This window comes from Electrona antarctica, assembly GCF_951216825.1.
Source record: "Electrona antarctica genome assembly, chromosome: 6".
In the NCBI taxonomy this organism is placed as follows: Eukaryota; Metazoa; Chordata; class Actinopteri; order Myctophiformes; family Myctophidae; genus Electrona; species Electrona antarctica.
The window spans coordinates 59,370,616-59,391,072 of NC_136811.1; the positions used below are offsets into that span (position 1 = coordinate 59,370,616).

The window sequence follows — 20,457 nt, forward strand, 5'->3', positions numbered from 1 at the left end:
TTGATATTCCACTGTTCTGGTTCTTATTCATGATATTCTTATGTGTTGTTCTTGCTTACTGTAATTCTGTTGTTCTTGCTTACTGTAATTCGCTCTGGAGTAGGTCTGATAAATGACTACATTATAAATTGGTTTGTGAATAATTGTATTTTTGGAGTATCTGTTGTAAATACATACCAGCAGGAGCCACCATTTATTTATATAAATATAGATAAAAGTACTTGGCGTGTAATATAAGTGGTAGCACGAGCAGTGGGACTCGACTCTTTTACACAACTAGACCTAGTTTACTAGTAACTAGTAGTAACTAGACCTAGTTAACTTTCATTTTAGTTTGTGCTTTATGAGATGATCCATGTGTGTGTGTCTTGCTGCCGTGATTATTTAATTCACCCAAAACATACATTTTGTTCCCGAGGATCATAATATCGTTTAGAGAAATGAGGCGCAAATCTAGAGATATTAGGATTCTATAAACTGTGTTCCCGTAAACAGCATAAGATATTAGGATTGTTACAGTGTATGTTACGACCAGCAGGATTCCTAATTCTACCCCCAAAAACAAACAAACAAACAAATAAAGAAACGGCTTGAAGCAGAGACTGGTGTTATTTGGAACATACAAAATAAATTTTATTCTTCTCCATTCTGTTCATGTCTACATGGTTATTAGATAGAGACTCTGGCATGGTGGAAACGTCTCTTCATGTCTACATGGTTATTAGATAGAGACTCTGGCTTGGTGGAAACGTCTCTTCATGGATATTTACTTATTTATTTCTCCTAGAGACACTGGATGGTGAAAAGGTAAACACACCCAAATTAACTCATAAATCCTGACGACGACGTCCGTAATTAATTGATTAATACGACGAGAATGTGAATATCAATCAATTAACTAAACATTTCTGTCGAGTCCAAAAGATTTCTTCTGAAAATAGAAACTGAACATGAAAAGCAATTCTTCTTCTTCTTCGTTGGTTATCTTTAACGTAATAAAAAGGAGAGCCGTGGGGGGCGTGGCCACATGGAGGCGTGGCCAAACACGGGGAGGGAGGGAAGGGGGCGGGGCTTAGGGTTGTGCCCCAGTGGCTGCTGGGACTTGCGGTGCCAGAGCGCTGGGGGCGGAGATGACGGGCGAGCCGGCGGCCATGTTGGCTAGAGGCTGTGTCGACGACATGGACGTGATGCCTGCAAAAAAACACAATATGACCAAATATTGATGTTTAGTAAAACTATGACCAAATATGGACATGATTCCTGGAAAAAAACAAAAAACATTTATATTTTGCACATGATCAGAGCTTCCGTCGCTCCAGACTGTACGAAGGAAGCATTTATAATTTACTCATGATCAGAGCTTCCGTTGCTCCAGACTGTACGACAGAAGCATTTATAATTTACTCATGATCAGAGCTTCCGTTGCTCCAGACTGTACGACAGAAGCATTTATATTTTACTCATGATCAGAGCTTCCGTTGCTCCAGACTGTACGACGGAAGCATTTATATTTTACTCATGATCAGAGCTTCCGTTGCTCCAGACTGTACGACGGAAGCATTTATAATTTACTCGTGATCAGAGCTTCCGTTGCTCCAGACTGTATGACGGAAGCATTTGGAAATTGCGAGAGCAAACAGTCTGGCAACGTGAGACTACACAGGGAGGAGACCCCGGGGCAGACCAAGGACCAGATGGATTATATCTCCACTGGGAGGAGACCGCGGGGCAGACCAAGGACCAGATGGATTATATCTCCACTGGGAGGAGAAGCCGGGGCAGACCAAGGACCAGATGGATTATATCTCCACTGGGAGGAGACCCCGGGGCAGACCAAGGACCAGATGGATTATATCTCCACTGGGAGGAGACCGCGGGGCAGACCAAGGACCAGATGGATTATATCTCCACTGGGAGGAGAAGCCGGGGCAGACCAAGGACCAGATGTATTATATCTCCACTGGGAGGAGACCCCGGGGCAGACCAAGGACCAGATGGATTATATCTCCACTGGGAGGAGACCCCGGGGCAGACCAAGGACCAGATGGATTATATCTCCACTGGGAGGAGACCCCGGGGCAGACCAAGGTCCAGATGGATTATATCTCCACTGGGAGGAGACCCCGGGGCAGACCAAGGACCAGATGGATTATATCTCCACTGGGAGGAGACCCCGGGGCAGACCAAGGACCAGATGGATTATATCTCCACTGGGAGGAGACCCCGGGGCAGACCAAGGACCAGATGGATTATATCTCCACTGGGAGGAGACCCCGGGGCAGACCAAGGACCAGATGGATTATATCTCCACTGGGAGGAGACCCCAGGGCAGACCAAGGACCAGATGGATTATATCTCCACTGGGAGGAGACCCCGGGGCAGACCAAGGACCAGATGGATTATATCTCCACTGGGAGGAGACCGCGGGGCAGACCAAGGACCAGATGGATTATATCTCCACAGGGAGGACACTAAGGTTGGGCGATATGCCAATGTTTTTCAATCGCCCATCGTCTGTCCAAAAATCGCCGATGGACGATATATTCGTGTCAAAAGTAAAGTGAGAACAGCTCACTACAGGTCGCAAAAAAGCCAGATCTACAAGCTCTCAAGGCGCCGCGTCCTGCCTGCTTTTGCAGCGCCGTTCGCTACGCGTTGAGAGCTTGTAGATCCGTCTATTTTTGCAGCGCAGCTGCGCAGCCAGGGTAACAAAATAAAAAATAAGTTACAGGTGGAGATGAAGTGAAGTTGGAACGGACAAGCAGCTGCAAGCCAAGCTAACATCACAACCACTGGCTGGTGACAGTGTTGTTAGCCGCAGCAACATGTAGCCTGCCCTTGTGGCTTGTAACTTCTCCTCCTCCCCGGAGAACTCTTGCCTCCCCGCACCGTCGGAGGGCTGCTGCTGCTGATCCACAAGCTCTCAAGGCATCGCGTCCTGCCTGTTTTTGCAGCGCTGTTCGCTACGCGTTGAGAGCTTGTAGATCTGTCTATTTTTGCAGCGCTGGTGTCGGGGTTCGTTCACGTTGTCAATAAAAAAATAACCTAGATTACAGGTAAGGCTGAACGATTTTGATAAAAAATCTAATTGCGATTTTTCTGACCAATATTGCGATTGCGATTTGACTCGCGATATTTTTTTTTAAAATCACACCCGTGTGAAGTAAGTGGTGCAACTCCGTGTGGGCGCCCCCGGGGGGGTCCCCGAAACTTCCAGACCCACAGGAACGTGCCCAGGGTGCCGGCCTGGTTTAGGCGAGCCGCCCCGCGTCCGAAACGGTCGAGAAAGAGTTACCGTGTGTGGGTCCCCAGGGGGTCCCTGTACTGTACTGTACTGTACTGTCACTGTACTGCAGGGTTCCCCAATAGGCGGCCCGCGGGCCATTTGCGGCCCGCGGAGCGCCCCCTTGTGGCCCCTGGAAGAATTTCAAAAAAAGTGTTTTGTTTTGGGGGGGTGTCCCAGATATAAATGGCATTAAATGGGGGTCAGTAGCCTATGCATGTCAAACTGGGCACCCCCTCAAGGACCACTGGTGGTCCCCGGACCACTGGTTGAGAATTTTTTATTTTATTTTGAATGAAAAAATAAAAAACCCAATTTTTCACGCGTGCGGACTCGGCCCCCAGCCTGGTTCCCTAGTCAAAATATGGCCCTTGAGGAAAATGTATTGGGGAACCCTGCTGTACTGTAATGTCACACCCAAAATCATCATATAGGGCCTATACAGTTAGTATGTGTGTGTGTTAGGCTGCGCAACAGTGACACTTGGTTGTGAAAACCAACCAAATGCTATTTCCGTGCTCGGACAGACCCAGCCAGCCAGCCACCCACCCACCCACAGACACACAAAGCTCCATAATGAAGTGGTTGCACCACTTAAAAAGTAAAGCTTCAATTTAGTATTCACTGTGTCCATTTAAAAAGTAATGAAACATTACCAAATGGCATACCATTAATTTACTTTACCAGGCAGTGATGTCAGGATTCACAGGATGTGAGACAGCTCAAAATAATGTAGGCTAACCAAATTGACCTGTGTTTAATTAACTACAATAAGAATGTGTGTTAAAATTGTAATGTTAGAAATAATTGTAAATAGCTCTCTGGATACAGACCATAAATGCAATGTAATTTTTTCTATTTAAGTGCAATTGCTATTAGGCTACAGTTATCTAATCATCAGAGCACAATATTGTGATTCTCATTTAATATTCACATTTAGATATTATGTTCAATTGATTTATTTGTTTTTGAGGGGCAGTAGCCCCTCCTAAATCCAGTGCACGTATGTCCACAAACGTCCTACACAAACATTACATTCCCATTGACAATTTTATGTCATTGTCTGAGCAAAGAAATAGGCCTAGTGTCTATTTTACGTCATGATGATGTACGATGATAAGAGCGCCCCTCACTTCACACGGGTGGGATTTTTTTAACCAAATAAAAGCATATGCATTGCATAAGCTACATTTTGACAGATGTGATGACAGAATTAGGCTATCAATTATTAGAGATAATTTTGTCTGAGGTTTAAGACAAGCTCATAACTTTAACTTTAATGTTTATGAGCTTGTTGGCCGGCTATTTTCCCACCACGGGTCCTGGTGTAAGCTTTTTTTTAATGATGGCTCTCGGATCTCGGTACAATTTCGCGGACCTCGCTTAGACAAATCATTACAAATGTACATGCACCACAATGGGGACCGGTTCACCAGAATCGGGGACGACGACGACAATGTAGCATTAATAAAATAAACAGGGGACAGGACAGCGTGCCATGCGAAGGTTTGTGGTGTTGCTGCGGGATGTTTTGACTGTCGCTGTACCATGACAGGTCTTGCACAAAACTCTCTTGTTGGACGGCTGTAACGTCAAAACCAAAATAATGCCATATCCCCGAAGTGCCTGATCTCTTTGGGATTAAATTGTGCGGACTTCAGAAAGTTTATTCGGGCTCCGCAGACGCTATGCTTGCATCTGCTCCTCAGCTGCTAGCATGGTAGCATTAGCATCAACGCACTGAACACAGAGCAGAGTAGACGTAAATGATGACTTTGTTTTGGGCACTGGGAGCGCGTGTACACATGCACTGCAGTCACATGCACTGCAGGGACACTTCTGATTGGTTAGAATAGAGAGCACAGTATAGCCGTGTTGTAAATACTGGATCAGACGCGCTCCGGGTTGATTATGATTTTTTTTTAATCGCAGCCTTTGCGATTTGCTAATCGCGTGGTTTCAAATCGCAATTTCGGTTTGAAAACGATTAATCGTTCAGCCTTAATTACAGGCGGAGATGAAGTTCAATCAGTGGGTTGAATCAGTAGCTAAACTAAGCGCTAAGCTAACGATCCCCGAGCCTACAATAGCAGCCTGTTTTTTATTTCCCCCCCGACTTCACGGGTAGCGCATTGGGATTGTGATGAGACAAGAGACAGCAGTGTGCATTCTGTTGTGACTGTATATTATTAAACTGCATGGGTCTGGACTCCGGAGCATAAACAACATGTTGTAGGCTACAGTACAGTAGCCTCCCTCGGCTCGGTCCCTCCCAGCCTTTACTCTGGCTGCCAGAGTGTTCCCCGATGCTGCGGTGCGGGGACTGGGAGCATACCATTACGGGAGGAGGGGTTTTCCACCCGGCCGCTGTTACTACTTTGCTGGCCCAAATTGATTTTGCAAAAGAAAAAAATCGTCCCGAAAAATCGCCTAATAAAAATATTCGGCGATTGGACTCGTACATTCACGATTGACGATAGATTCGTATCGTCACCCAACCCTAGAGGACACCCTCTGCTCTGGTGGAGCTGTTGCCCCCGCGACCCGACTACGGATAAGCGGTTGAAGATGGATGGATGGATGGATGGCCAGACATGGTGAGCTTGTAGATATGCTATGAGATCATAGTAGTTATATATAAGATAAGATCATAGTAGTTATATATAAGATAAGATCATAGTAGTTATATATAAGATAAGATCATAGTAGTTATCAGGTGTATTTCCATACCTGCCATCATACTAGATGAGCTGACAGGTGTGTTGGCAGCCATTCCTCCGGGCGTGGCTCCTCTGCCCTGATCCTTAACGATGGGAACTGGAGGAGACAGTTAATATACATAGTTATTAATTATCATTAACGATCCTTAACACCCCGATCGCCCAGGACGAGGTTCACCGTCCTTTCCCGTCGCTAGTCGCGGTAGAATTAATCATACCTCCCGTTGTTGCCGATCGCCTCTAGAGTGTTTTGGCTACATTTAGCTGGATAACATCGGGATAACATCCGGTCCGTCGGTAAATGTGCTCCGCTGCTATAAATCGCCGGGCGCTCTGATTTATTGGATTAAATAACCCCGGGCAATCGGAGTGTTAACCGTGTCTCCTCCAGTTCCTGGAGGAGACACGGTTAATTTAAATAGTTAATATTTATATTAACCGTGTCTCCTCCAGTTCCTGGAGGAGACACGGTTAATATAAATATTAACTATTTATATTAACCGTGTCTCCTCCAGTTCCTGGAGGAGACACGGTTAATATAAATATTAACTATTTATATTAACCGTGTCTCCTCCAGTTCCTGGAGGAGACACGGTTAATTTAAATAGTTAATATTTATATTAACCGTGTCTCCTCCAGGCACGGTTAATATAATTAGTTAATATTTATATTAACCGTGTCTCCTCCAGTTCCGGTTAATATAATTAGTTAATATTTATGGGCGAACGGTGGCGTAGTGGGTAGAGCTGTCCCCTCACAGCTAGAAGGTCCCGGTTTGATTCCCGCTGGGGACGCTGTGCATGTACACTGTACTGTACATGTAGTTATAATATTCATAATAATGACATTTACAGAAGTAAGGATGATTCATGGCCTCTCTGGCAGACAGATAGATATTAGATAGTTATAAGGTAATAATAATAATATTAATCATATTTACAGAAGTAGGGGTGATCCATGGCCTCTCTGGCGGTCAGGTAGATATAATAATTAACGTATAATTAACATATAATTAGCATACAGAAGTAGGGGTGGTCCATGGCCTCCCTAGCGGTCAGATATATAATAATTAACATATAATTAACATATAATTAGCATACAGAAGTAGGGGTGGTCCATGGCCTCCCTAGCGGTCAGATATATAATAATTAACATATAATTAACATATAATTAGCATACAGAAGTAGGGGTGGTCCATGGCCTCCCTAGCGGTCAGATATATAATAATTAACATATAATTAACATATAATTAGCATACAGAAGTAGGGGTGGTCCATGGCCTCTCTGGCGGTCAGTCTGGCCTGATGGTCGTAACGCAGCAGTTTGTCCAGGAAGTCCAGAGCCTCAGTGCTGACCAGGTGTTGGTTCTCACTGTGGACGAACCGTTCCCACCGCTTCCTGGAGTGTCTGGAAGATAACATTTACACCTTCTGTCAACAGAGTGTATTGAAGATAACATTTACACCTTCTGTTAACAGAGTGTCTGGAAGATAACATTTACACCTTCTGTTAACAGAGTGTCTGGAAGATAACATTTACACCTTCTGTTAACAGAGTGTATTGAAGATAACATTTACACCTTCTGTTAACAGAGTGTCTGGAAGATAACATTTACACCTTCTGTTAACAGAGTGTCTGGAAGATAACATTTACACCTTCTGTCAACAGAGTGTCTGGAAGATAACATTTACACCTTCTGTTAACAGAGTGTCTGGAAGATAACATTTACACCTTCTGTTAACAGAGTGTCTGGAAGATAACATTTACACCTTCTGTTAACAGAGTGTCTGGAAGATAACATTTACACCTTCTGTCAACAGAGTGTCTGGAAGATAACATTTACACCTTCTGTCAACAGAGTGTCTGGAAGATAACATTTACACCTTCTGTCAACAGAGTGTCTGGAAGATAACATTTACACCTTCTGTTAACAGAGTGTATTGAAGATAACATTTACACCTTCTGTTAACAGAGTGTCTGGAAGATAACATTTACACCTTCTGTTAACAGAGTGTCTGGAAGATAACATTTACACCTTCTGTCAACAGAGTGTATTGAAGATAACATTTACACCTTCTGTTAACAGAGTGTCTGGAAGATAACATTTACACCTTCTGTCAACAGAGTGTCTGGAAGATAACATTTACACCTTCTGTTAACAGAGTGTATTGAAGATAACATTTACACCTTCTGTTAACAGAGTGTCTGGAAGATAACATTTACACCTTCTGTCAACAGAGTGTCTGGAAGATAACATTTACACCTTCTGTTAACAGAGTGTCTGGAAGATAACATTTACACCTTCTGTTAACAGAGTGTATTGAAGATAACATTTACACCTTCTGTTAACAGAGTGTATTGAAGATAACATTTACACCTTCTGTTAACAGAGTGTATTGAAGATAACATTTACACCTTCTGTTAACAGAGTGTCTGGAAGATAACATTTACACCTTCTGTCAACAGAGTGTCTGGAAGATAACATTTACACCTTCTGTCAACAGAGTGTATTGAAGATAACATTTACACCTTCTGTCAACAGAGTGTCTGGAAGATAACATTTACACCTTCTGTCAACAGAGTGTCTGGAAGATAACATTTACACCTTCTGTCAACAGAGTGTCTGGAAGATAACATTTACACCTTCTGTTAACAGAGTGTATTGAAGATAACATTTACACCTTCTGTTAACAGAGTGTATTGAAGATAACATTTACACCTTCTGTTAACAGAGTGTATTGAAGATAACATTTACACCTTCTGTTAACAGAGTGTATTGAAGATAACATTTACACCTTCTGTCAACAGAGTGTATTGAAGATAACATTTACACCTTCTGTTAACAGAGTGTATTGAAGATAACATTTACACCTTCTGTCAACAGAGTGTATTGAAGATAACATTTACACCTTCTGTTAACAGAGTGTATTGAAGATAACATTTACACCTTCTGTCAACAGAGTGTATTGAAGATAACATTTACACCTTCTGTTAACAGAGTGTATTGAAGATAACATTTACACCTTCTGTTAACAGAGTGTATTGAAGATAACATTTACACCTTCTGTTAACAGAGTGTCTGGAAGATAACATTTACACCTTCTGTTAACAGAGTGTCTGGAAGATAACATTTACACCTTCTGTTAACAGAGTGTCTGGAAGATAACATTTACACCTTCTGTCAACAGAGTGTATTGAAGATAACATTTACACCTTCTGTCAACAGAGTGTCTGGAAGATAACATTTACACCTTCTGTTAACAGAGTGTATTGAAGATAACATTTACACCTTCTGTTAACAGAGTGTATTGAAGATAACATTTACACCTTCTGTTAACAGAGTGTATTGAAGATAACATTTACACCTTCTGTCAACAGAGTGTATTGAAGATAACATTTACACCTTCTGTCAACAGAGTGTATTGAAGATAACATTTACACCTTCTGTTAACAGAGTGTCTGGAAGATAACATTTACACCTTCTGTTAACAGAGTGTCTGGAAGATAACATTTACACCTTCTGTTAACAGAGTGTATTGAAGATAACATTTACACCTTCTGTTAACAGAGTGTCTGGAAGATAACATTTACACCTTCTGTCAACAGAGTGTCTGGAAGATAACATTTACACCTTCTGTTAACAGAGTGTCTGGAAGATAACATTTACACCTTCTGTTAACAGAGTGTCTGGAAGATAACATTTACACCTTCTGTTAACAGAGTGTATTGAAGATAACATTTACACCTTCTGTTAACAGAGTGTATTGAAGATAACATTTACACCTTCTGTTAACAGAGTGTATTGAAGATAACATTTACACCTTCTGTCAACAGAGTGTCTGGAAGATAACATTTACACCTTCTGTTAACAGAGTGTATTGAAGATAACATTTACACCTTCTGTCAACAGAGTGTCTGGAAGATAACATTTACACCTTCTGTTAACAGAGTGTATTGAAGATAACATTTACACCTTCTGTCAACAGAGTGTCTGGAAGATAACATTTACACCTTCTGTTAACAGAGTGTATTGAAGATAACATTTACACCTTCTGTCAACAGAGTGTCTGGAAGATAACATTTACACCTTCTGTTAACAGAGTGTATTGAAGATAACATTTACACCTTCTGTCAACAGAGTGTCTGGAAGATAACATTTACACCTTCTGTTAACAGAGTGTATTGAAGATAACATTTACACCTTCTGTCAACAGAGTGTATTGAAGATAACATTTACACCTTCTGTCAACAGAGTGTATTGAAGATAACATTTACACCTTCTGTTAACAGAGTGTCTGGAAGATAACATTTACACCTTCTGTCAACAGAGTGTCTGGAAGATAACATTTACACCTTCTGTCAACAGAGTGTATTGAAGATAACATTTACACCTTCTGTTAACAGAGTGTATTGAAGATAACATTTACACCTTCTGTTAACAGAGTGTCTGGAAGATAACATTTACACCTTCTGTTAACAGAGTGTATTGAAGATAACATTTACACCTTCTGTTAACAGAGTGTATTGAAGATAACATTTACACCTTCTGTTAACAGAGTGTATTGAAGATAACATTTACACCTTCTGTCAACAGAGTGTATTGAAGATAACATTTACACCTTCTGTTAACAGAGTGTATTGAAGATAACATTTACACCTTCTGTCAACAGAGTGTATTGAAGATAACATTTACACCTTCTGTTAACAGAGTGTATTGAAGATAACATTTACACCTTCTGTCAACAGAGTGTATTGAAGATAACATTTACACCTTCTGTTAACAGAGTGTATTGAAGATAACATTTACACCTTCTGTTAACAGAGTGTATTGAAGATAACATTTACACCTTCTGTCAACAGAGTGTATTGAAGATAACATTTACACCTTCTGTTAACAGAGTGTATTGAAGATAACATTTACACCTTCTGTTAACAGAGTGTATTGAAGATAACATTTACACCTTCTGTCAACAGAGTGTATTGAAGATAACATTTACACCTTCTGTTAACAGAGTGTATTGAAGATAACATTTACACCTTCTGTTAACAGAGTGTCTGGAAGATAACATTTACACCTTCTGTCAACAGAGTGTATTGAAGATAACATTTACACCTTCTGTTAACAGAGTGTATTGAAGATAACATTTACACCTTCTGTTAACAGAGTGTATTGAAGATAACATTTACACCTTCTGTTAACAGAGTGTATTGAAGATAACATTTACACCTTTTGTTAACAGAGTGTATTGAAGATAACATTTACACCTTCTGTTAACAGAGTGTATTGAAGATAACATTTACACCTTCTGTTAACAGTGTATTGAAGATAACATTTACACCTTCTGTTAACAGAGTGTCTGGAAGATAACATTTACACCTTCTGTTAACAGAGTGTCTGGAAGATAACATTTACACCTTCTGTCAACAGAGTGTATTGAAGATAACATTTACACCTTCTGTTAACAGAGTGTATTGAAGATAACATTTACACCTTCTGTTAACAGAGTGTCTGGAAGATAACATTTACACCTTCTGTTAACAGAGTGTCTGGAAGATAACATTTACACCTTCTGTCAACAGAGTGTATTGAAGATAACATTTACACCTTCTGTCAACAGAGTGTCTGGAAGATAACATTTACACCTTCTGTCAACAGAGTGTATTGAAGATAACATTTACACCTTCTGTTAACAGAGTGTCTGGAAGATAACATTTACACCTTCTGTTAACAGAGTGTCTGGAAGATAACATTTACACCTTCTGTTAACAGAGTGTATTGAAGATAACATTTACACCTTCTGTTAACAGAGTGTCTGGAAGATAACATTTACACCTTCTGTCAACAGAGTGTCTGGAAGATAACATTTACACCTTCTGTTAACAGAGTGTCTGGAAGATAACATTTACACCTTCTGTTAACAGAGTGTCTGGAAGATAACATTTACACCTTCTGTTAACAGAGTGTATTGAAGATAACATTTACACCTTCTGTTAACAGAGTGTATTGAAGATAACATTTACACCTTCTGTTAACAGAGTGTATTGAAGATAACATTTACACCTTCTGTCAACAGAGTGTCTGGAAGATAACATTTACACCTTCTGTCAACAGAGTGTATTGAAGATAACATTTACACCTTCTGTTAACAGAGTGTATTGAAGATAACATTTACACCTTCTGTTAACAGAGTGTCTGGAAGATAACATTTACACCTTCTGTTAACAGAGTGTCTGGAAGATAACATTTACACCTTCTGTTAACAGAGTGTATTGAAGATAACATTTACACCTTCTGTTAACAGAGTGTCTGGAAGATAACATTTACACCTTCTGTCAACAGAGTGTCTGGAAGATAACATTTACACCTTCTGTTAACAGAGTGTCTGGAAGATAACATTTACACCTTCTGTTAACAGAGTGTCTGGAAGATAACATTTACACCTTCTGTTAACAGAGTGTATTGAAGATAACATTTACACCTTCTGTTAACAGAGTGTATTGAAGATAACATTTACACCTTCTGTTAACAGAGTGTATTGAAGATAACATTTACACCTTCTGTCAACAGAGTGTCTGGAAGATAACATTTACACCTTCTGTTAACAGAGTGTATTGAAGATAACATTTACACCTTCTGTCAACAGAGTGTCTGGAAGATAACATTTACACCTTCTGTTAACAGAGTGTATTGAAGATAACATTTACACCTTCTGTCAACAGAGTGTCTGGAAGATAACATTTACACCTTCTGTTAACAGAGTGTATTGAAGATAACATTTACACCTTCTGTCAACAGAGTGTCTGGAAGATAACATTTACACCTTCTGTTAACAGAGTGTATTGAAGATAACATTTACACCTTCTGTCAACAGAGTGTCTGGAAGATAACATTTACACCTTCTGTTAACAGAGTGTATTGAAGATAACATTTACACCTTCTGTCAACAGAGTGTATTGAAGATAACATTTACACCTTCTGTCAACAGAGTGTATTGAAGATAACATTTACACCTTCTGTTAACAGAGTGTCTGGAAGATAACATTTACACCTTCTGTCAACAGAGTGTCTGGAAGATAACATTTACACCTTCTGTCAACAGAGTGTATTGAAGATAACATTTACACCTTCTGTTAACAGAGTGTATTGAAGATAACATTTACACCTTCTGTTAACAGAGTGTCTGGAAGATAACATTTACACCTTCTGTTAACAGAGTGTATTGAAGATAACATTTACACCTTCTGTTAACAGAGTGTATTGAAGATAACATTTACACCTTCTGTTAACAGAGTGTATTGAAGATAACATTTACACCTTCTGTTAACAGAGTGTATTGAAGATAACATTTACACCTTCTGTTAACAGAGTGTATTGAAGATAACATTTACACCTTCTGTTAACAGAGTGTATTGAAGATAACATTTACACCTTCTGTCAACAGAGTGTCTGGAAGATAACATTTACACCTTCTGTTAACAGAGTGTATTGAAGATAACATTTACACCTTCTGTCAACAGAGTGTCTGGAAGATAACATTTACACCTTCTGTTAACAGAGTGTATTGAAGATAACATTTACACCTTCTGTCAACAGAGTGTCTGGAAGATAACATTTACACCTTCTGTTAACAGAGTGTATTGAAGATAACATTTACACCTTCTGTCAACAGAGTGTATTGAAGATAACATTTACACCTTCTGTCAACAGAGTGTATTGAAGATAACATTTACACCTTCTGTTAACAGAGTGTCTGGAAGATAACATTTACACCTTCTGTCAACAGAGTGTCTGGAAGATAACATTTACACCTTCTGTCAACAGAGTGTATTGAAGATAACATTTACACCTTCTGTTAACAGAGTGTATTGAAGATAACATTTACACCTTCTGTTAACAGAGTGTCTGGAAGATAACATTTACACCTTCTGTTAACAGAGTGTATTGAAGATAACATTTACACCTTCTGTTAACAGAGTGTATTGAAGATAACATTTACACCTTCTGTCAACAGAGTGTATTGAAGATAACATTTACACCTTCTGTTAACAGAGTGTATTGAAGATAACATTTACACCTTCTGTTAACAGAGTGTATTGAAGATAACATTTACACCTTCTGTCAACAGAGTGTATTGAAGATAACATTTACACCTTCTGTTAACAGAGTGTATTGAAGATAACATTTACACCTTCTGTCAACAGAGTGTATTGAAGATAACATTTACACCTTCTGTCAACAGAGTGTATTGAAGATAACATTTACACCTTCTGTTAACAGAGTGTATTGAAGATAACATTTACACCTTCTGTTAACAGAGTGTATTGAAGATAACATTTACACCTTCTGTCAACAGAGTGTATTGAAGATAACATTTACACCTTCTGTTAACAGAGTGTATTGAAGATAACATTTACACCTTCTGTTAACAGAGTGTCTGGAAGATAACATTTACACCTTCTGTCAACAGAGTGTATTGAAGATAACATTTACACCTTCTGTTAACAGAGTGTATTGAAGATAACATTTACACCTTCTGTTAACAGAGTGTATTGAAGATAACATTTACACCTTCTGTTAACAGAGTGTATTGAAGATAACATTTACACCTTTTGTTAACAGAGTGTATTGAAGATAACATTTACACCTTCTGTTAACAGAGTGTATTGAAGATAACATTTACACCTTCTGTTAACAGTGTATTGAAGATAACATTTACACCTTCTGTTAACAGAGTGTCTGGAAGATAACATTTACACCTTCTGTTAACAGAGTGTCTGGAAGATAACATTTACACCTTCTGTCAACAGAGTGTATTGAAGATAACATTTACACCTTCTGTTAACAGAGTGTATTGAAGATAACATTTACACCTTCTGTTAACAGAGTGTATTGAAGATAACATTTACACCTTCTGTTAACAGAGTGTATTGAAGATAACATTTACACCTTCTGTCAACAGAGTGTATTGAAGATAACATTTACACCTTCTGTTAACAGAGTGTATTGAAGATAACATTTACACCTTCTGTCAACAGAGTGTATTGAAGATAACATTTACACCTTCTGTTAACAGAGTGTATTGAAGATAACATTTACACCTTCTGTTAACAGAGTGTCTGGAAGATAACATTTACACCTTCTGTTAACAGAGTGTCTGGAAGATAACATTTACACCTTCTGTTAACAGAGTGTCTGGAAGATAACATTTACACCTTCTGTCAACAGAGTGTATTGAAGATAACATTTACACCTTCTGTCAACAGAGTGTCTGGAAGATAACATTTACACCTTCTGTTAACAGAGTGTCTGGAAGATAACATTTACACCTTCTGTCAACAGAGTGTATTGAAGATAACATTTACACCTTCTGTCAACAGAGTGTCTGGAAGATAACATTTACACCTTCTGTCAACAGAGTGTATTGAAGATAACATTTACACCTTCTGTCAACAGAGTGTCTGGAAGATAACATTTACACCTTCTGTTAACAGAGTGTATTGAAGATAACATTTACACCACAGATAAATGACAGTCCGACCAATAGGGTTTCAGGAAGGTTGTGGGTCTAATGACAGATGGACCAATAGGGTTTCAGGAAGGTTGTGGTCTAATGACAGATGGACCAATAGGGTTTCAGAAGGTTGTGGGTCTAATGACAGATGGACCAATAGGGTTTCAGGAAGGTTGTGGGTCTAATGACAGATGGACCAATAGGGTTTCAGGAAGGTTGTGGTCTAATGACAGATGGACCAATAGGGTTTCAGGAAGGTTGTGGGTCTAATGACAGATGGACCAATAGGGTTTCAGGAAGGTTGTGGGTCTAATGACAGATGGACCAATAGGGTTTCAGAAGGTTGTGGTCTAATGACAGATGGACCAATAGGGTTTCAGGAAGGTTGTGGTCTAATGACAGATGGACCAATAGGGTTTCAGGAAGGTTGTGGGTCTAATGACAGATGGACCAATAGGGTTTCAGGGAGGTTGTGGTCTAATGACAGATGGACCAATAGGGTTTCAGGAAGGTTGTGGTCTAATGACAGTCCGACCAATAGGGTTTCAGGGAGGTTGTGGTCTAATGACAGATGGACCAATAGGGTTTCAGGAAGGTTGTGGGTCTAATGACAGATGGACCAATAGGGTTTCAGGAAGGTTGTGGGTCTAATGACAGATGGACCAATAGGGTTTCAGGAAGGTTGTGGTCTAATGACAGATGGACCAATAGGGTTTCAGGAAGGTTGTGGGTCTAATGACAGATGGACCAATAGGATGTCTAAACTAAAGCTTGTCTAAACATCACAACAAATACAACAAAAGGTCAGAGGTCATTAGATTCATAGACCCTTCAGTGAGGTCATTAGATTCATAGACCCTTCAGTGAGGTCATTAGATTCATAGACCCTTCAGTGAGGTCAGAGGTCATTAGATTCATAGACCCTTCAGTGAGGTCAGAGGTCATTAGATTCATAGACCCTTCAGTGAGGTCAGAGGTCATTAGATTCATAGACCCTTCAGTGAGGTCAGAGGTCATTAGATTCATAGACCCTTCAGTGAGGTCAGAGGTCATTAGATTCATAGACCCTTCAGTGAGGTCATTAGATTCATAGACCCTTCAGTGAGGTCAGAGGTCATTAGATTCATAGACCCTTCAGTGAGGTCATTAGATTCATAGACCCTTCAGTGAGGTCAGAGGTCATTAGATTCATAGACCCTTCAGTGAGGTCATTAGATTCATACCCTTCAGTGAGGTCAGAGGTCATTAGATTCATAGACCCTTCAGTGAGGTCATTATTCATAGACCCTTCAGTGAGGTCATTAGATTCATAGACCCTTCAGTGAGGTCAGAGGTCATTAGATTCATAGACCCTTCAGTGAGGTCATTAGATTCATAGACCCTTCAGTGAGGTCAGAGGTCATTAGATTCATAGACCCTTCAGTGAGGTCATTAGATTCATAGACCCTTCAGTGAGGTCATTAGATTCATAGACCCTTCAGTGAGGTCATTAGATTCATAGACCCTTCAGTGAGGTCAGAGGTCATTAGATTCATAGACCCTTCAGTGAGGTCAGAGGTCATTCGATTCATAGACCCTTCAGTGAGGTCAGAGGTCATTAGATTCATAGACCCTTCAGTGAGGTCAGAGGTCATTAGATTCATAGACCCTTACCTTCCCAGGATGTCGTTGAATCGAGGATCTAACTCGATGTTGTACTTGTCTATGTAGTCGTAAAGGTCCTCTGTTCCCAGGACCTTAGCGATTCTGACCAGCTGCAACACATTGAGAATCATTAACTATGTTCTTATTGATTCTGACCAGCTGCAACACATTGAGAATCATTAACTATGTTCTTAGTGATTCTGACCAGCTGGAACACATTGAGAATCATTAACTATGTTCTTAGTGATTCTGACCAGCTGGAACACATTGAGAATCATTAACTATGTTCTTATTGATTCTGACCAGCTGGAACACATTGAGAATCATTAACTACCTGATCATAGTTGTGGTGTCCACCAGGCCAGCAGGGGGCAGCAGGATATTACCTGATCATAGTTGTGGTGTCCACCAGGCCAGCAGGGGGCAGCAGGATATTACCTGATCATAGTTGTGGTGTCCACCAGGCCAGCAGGGGGCAGCAGGATATTACCTGATCATAGTTGTGGTGTCCACCAGGCCAGCAGGGGGCAGCAGGATATTACCTGATCATAGTTGTGGTGTCCACCAGGCCAGCAGGGGGCGGTATATTACCTGATCATAGTTGTGGTGTCCACCAGGCCAGCAGGGGGCAGCAGGATATTACCTGATCATAGTTGTGGTGTCCACCAGGGGGCAGTATATTACCTGATCATAGTTGTGGTGTCCACCAGGCCAGCATATTACCTGATCATAGTTGGTGTCCACCAGGCCAGCAGGGGGCAGCAGTATATTACCTGATCATAGTTGGTGTCCACCAGGCCAGCAGGGGGCGGTATATTACCTGATCATAGTTGGTGTCCACCAGGCCAGCAGGGGGCAGCAGTATATTACCTGATCATAGTTGTCGTGTCCGTGGAAGAAAGGCTCCTTCCTGAAGATCATGCTAGCCAGCATGCAGCCCAAACTCCACATGTCCAGAGAGTAGTCGTACATCTGGGGAAATATACACAAACATTATAATACTACTAATAATACTACTACTATAACCCATTTTGGGCGGGAACCCCTTTTGATGTTAGCATGTTATGCTTTAGCTATTGAAAAATAGCAGATCTACAAGCTCGTAGGTCTGAGCTTGTAGGTCTGCTTGTAGGTCTGCTATTTTTAAAAATCGAAGAACGACTGACATAGAAACATAGCTTTTTCAGAAAACTGTCAGGATATAGAAGACATTTTTAGAATCTGATCTCAGGTCAAAATGGGAGAATAATAAACTCCACATGTCCAGAGAGTAGTCGTACATCTGGAGAAATATATACAAATATTAGTGCGTGTGTGTGCGTGTATGTGCACGTGCGTGCACTCACCTGGTAGTCCACCAGTAGTTCCGGTCCTTTGAAGTAGCGTGAAGCCACTCTGACGTTGTACTCCTGGTTGGGATGGTAGAACTCCGCCAGGCCCCAGTCAATGAGACGCAGCTGTGAAGGGGTTAAATATAACAGTCAATGAGACGCATCTGAACACAAAACAATCAGACAGACAGGCAGGCAGGCAGGCAGGCAGGCAGGCAGACAGACAGACAGGCAGGCAGGCAGGCAGGCAGGCAGGCAGGCAGGCAGGCAGGCAGGCAGGCAGGCAGGCAGGCAGACAGACAGACAGACAGACAGACAGACAGACAGACAGACAGACAGACAGACAGGTACCTTTCTGTGTTCATGGTCGATCATAACATTGTGTGGTTTGACATCTCTGTGCATGATCCCCATACTGTGGCAGTAATCCAACGCCTGGAACAACATTAAAAAACTAGTTAGTTAGTGATTCTCAACCTATGGTACCATTGGTGGTACTTAACAACCCCTTTGGTGGTACGAAGAATCCTCCCCCACCTTGGGATACATCACTGAGGATACGTCCCAGGTGACCTTGGGATACATCACTGAGGATACGTCCCAGGTGACCTTGGGATACATCACTGAGGATACGTCCCAGGTGACCTTGGGATACATCACTGAGGATACGTCGCAGGTGACCTTGGGATACATCACTGAGGATACGTCCCAGGTGATGACCTTAGGATACATCACTGAGGATACGTCCCAGGTGCATCCATGCGATGTATTTTTAGTTACAGAGACTCAGACATTGGGGAGCATTTTTGGTAATTTTTGTGTGTGTGTGTGGTCTCGACTCGGGAGATAGATTGATAAAGAGAGGGGGAGACCTGGAACGCTCTGATCACGTTCAAGACAGCTCAGTGGCCTTGTGGTTAGAGTGTCCGCCCTGAAACTGGGAGGTAGGGGTTCGATCCCCGGCCGGGTCATACCAAAGACTGTAAAAATGGGACCCAATGCCTCCCTGCTTGGCACTCAGCATCAAAGGGTTGGATTGGGGGGTCAAATCTACTAATCAAATGATTCCTGAGCGCGGCACGGCTGCAGCTCACCGCTCCAAGAGATGGGTCAAATGCGGAGAACAAATTTCACTGCGGTAACGTGTGTGACAAATCGTACGACTTTGACTTTGACAATCTCGTGTTGTATTTATTCTGACCCGTTGCATATTGATCATGTTGTATTTATACTGACCCGTTGCATATTGATCATGTTGTATTTATACTGACCGTTGCATATTGATCATGTTGTATTTATACTGACCCGTTGCATATTGATCATGTTTTATTTATACTGACCCGTTGCATATTGATCATGTTGTATTTATACTGACCCGTTGCATATTGATCATGTTGTATTTATACTGACCCGTTGCATATTGATCATGTTGTATTTATACTGACCCGTTGCATATTGATCATGTTGTATTTATACCGACCCGTTGCATATTGATCATGTTGTATTTATACTGACCCGTTGCATATTGATCATGTTGTATTTATACTGACCCGTTGCATATTGATCATGCTGTATTTATACCGACCCGTTGCATATTGATCATGTTGTATTTATACTGACCCGTTGCATATTGATCATGTTGTATTTATACTGACCCGTTGCATATTGATCATGTTGTATTTATACTGACCCGTTGCATATTGATCATGTTGTATTTATACTGACCCGTTGCATATTGATCATGTTGCGTTGCATATCGATGGTTCTAGTGCCGTTACTGAGCGGTAAGAAGAAAGCAGCTTTACGTTACATTTTAAAACACCCGTGAATTTAGCAACGAATTTAATTATCGACTTTTATCGATTGAACAGATTCGTTGTTGCAGCCTTAGTGTACATTGTACAGTACGGTGTACAGTACGGTGTACAGTATGGTATTAACGACTTCTCTGAGGTTCTTACCTTCAA

The 20,457-nt window shown here is 40.9% G+C and overlaps 1 protein-coding gene across 2 annotated transcripts in view; it reads right to left on the minus strand.

The window, feature by feature from the left end:
• Window positions 1-605: 605 nt before the first annotated feature.
• LOC306925354 (casein kinase II subunit alpha-like) overlaps window positions 606-20,457 on the minus strand; it is a 36,017-nt gene continuing 16,165 nt past the window's right edge. For both annotated transcript variants that reach the window (XM_079504136.1, XM_079504135.1), the window contains exons 8-15: window positions 20,452-20,457; window positions 18,842-18,925; window positions 18,506-18,616; window positions 18,030-18,131; window positions 17,169-17,269; window positions 7,262-7,410; window positions 6,014-6,100; window positions 606-1,191 (exon numbers count right to left, since the gene is read on the minus strand). The exon at window positions 20,452-20,457 is cut by the window's right edge and continues 54 nt beyond it. In XM_079504136.1, coding sequence (XP_079360262.1) covers window positions 1,073-1,191; window positions 6,014-6,100; window positions 7,262-7,410; window positions 17,169-17,269; window positions 18,030-18,131; window positions 18,506-18,616; window positions 18,842-18,925; window positions 20,452-20,457 — 759 coding nt within the window. In that variant the 3' untranslated portion in view covers window positions 606-1,072. The remainder of the gene's footprint in view (window positions 1,192-6,013; window positions 6,101-7,261; window positions 7,411-17,168; window positions 17,270-18,029; window positions 18,132-18,505; window positions 18,617-18,841; window positions 18,926-20,451) is intronic.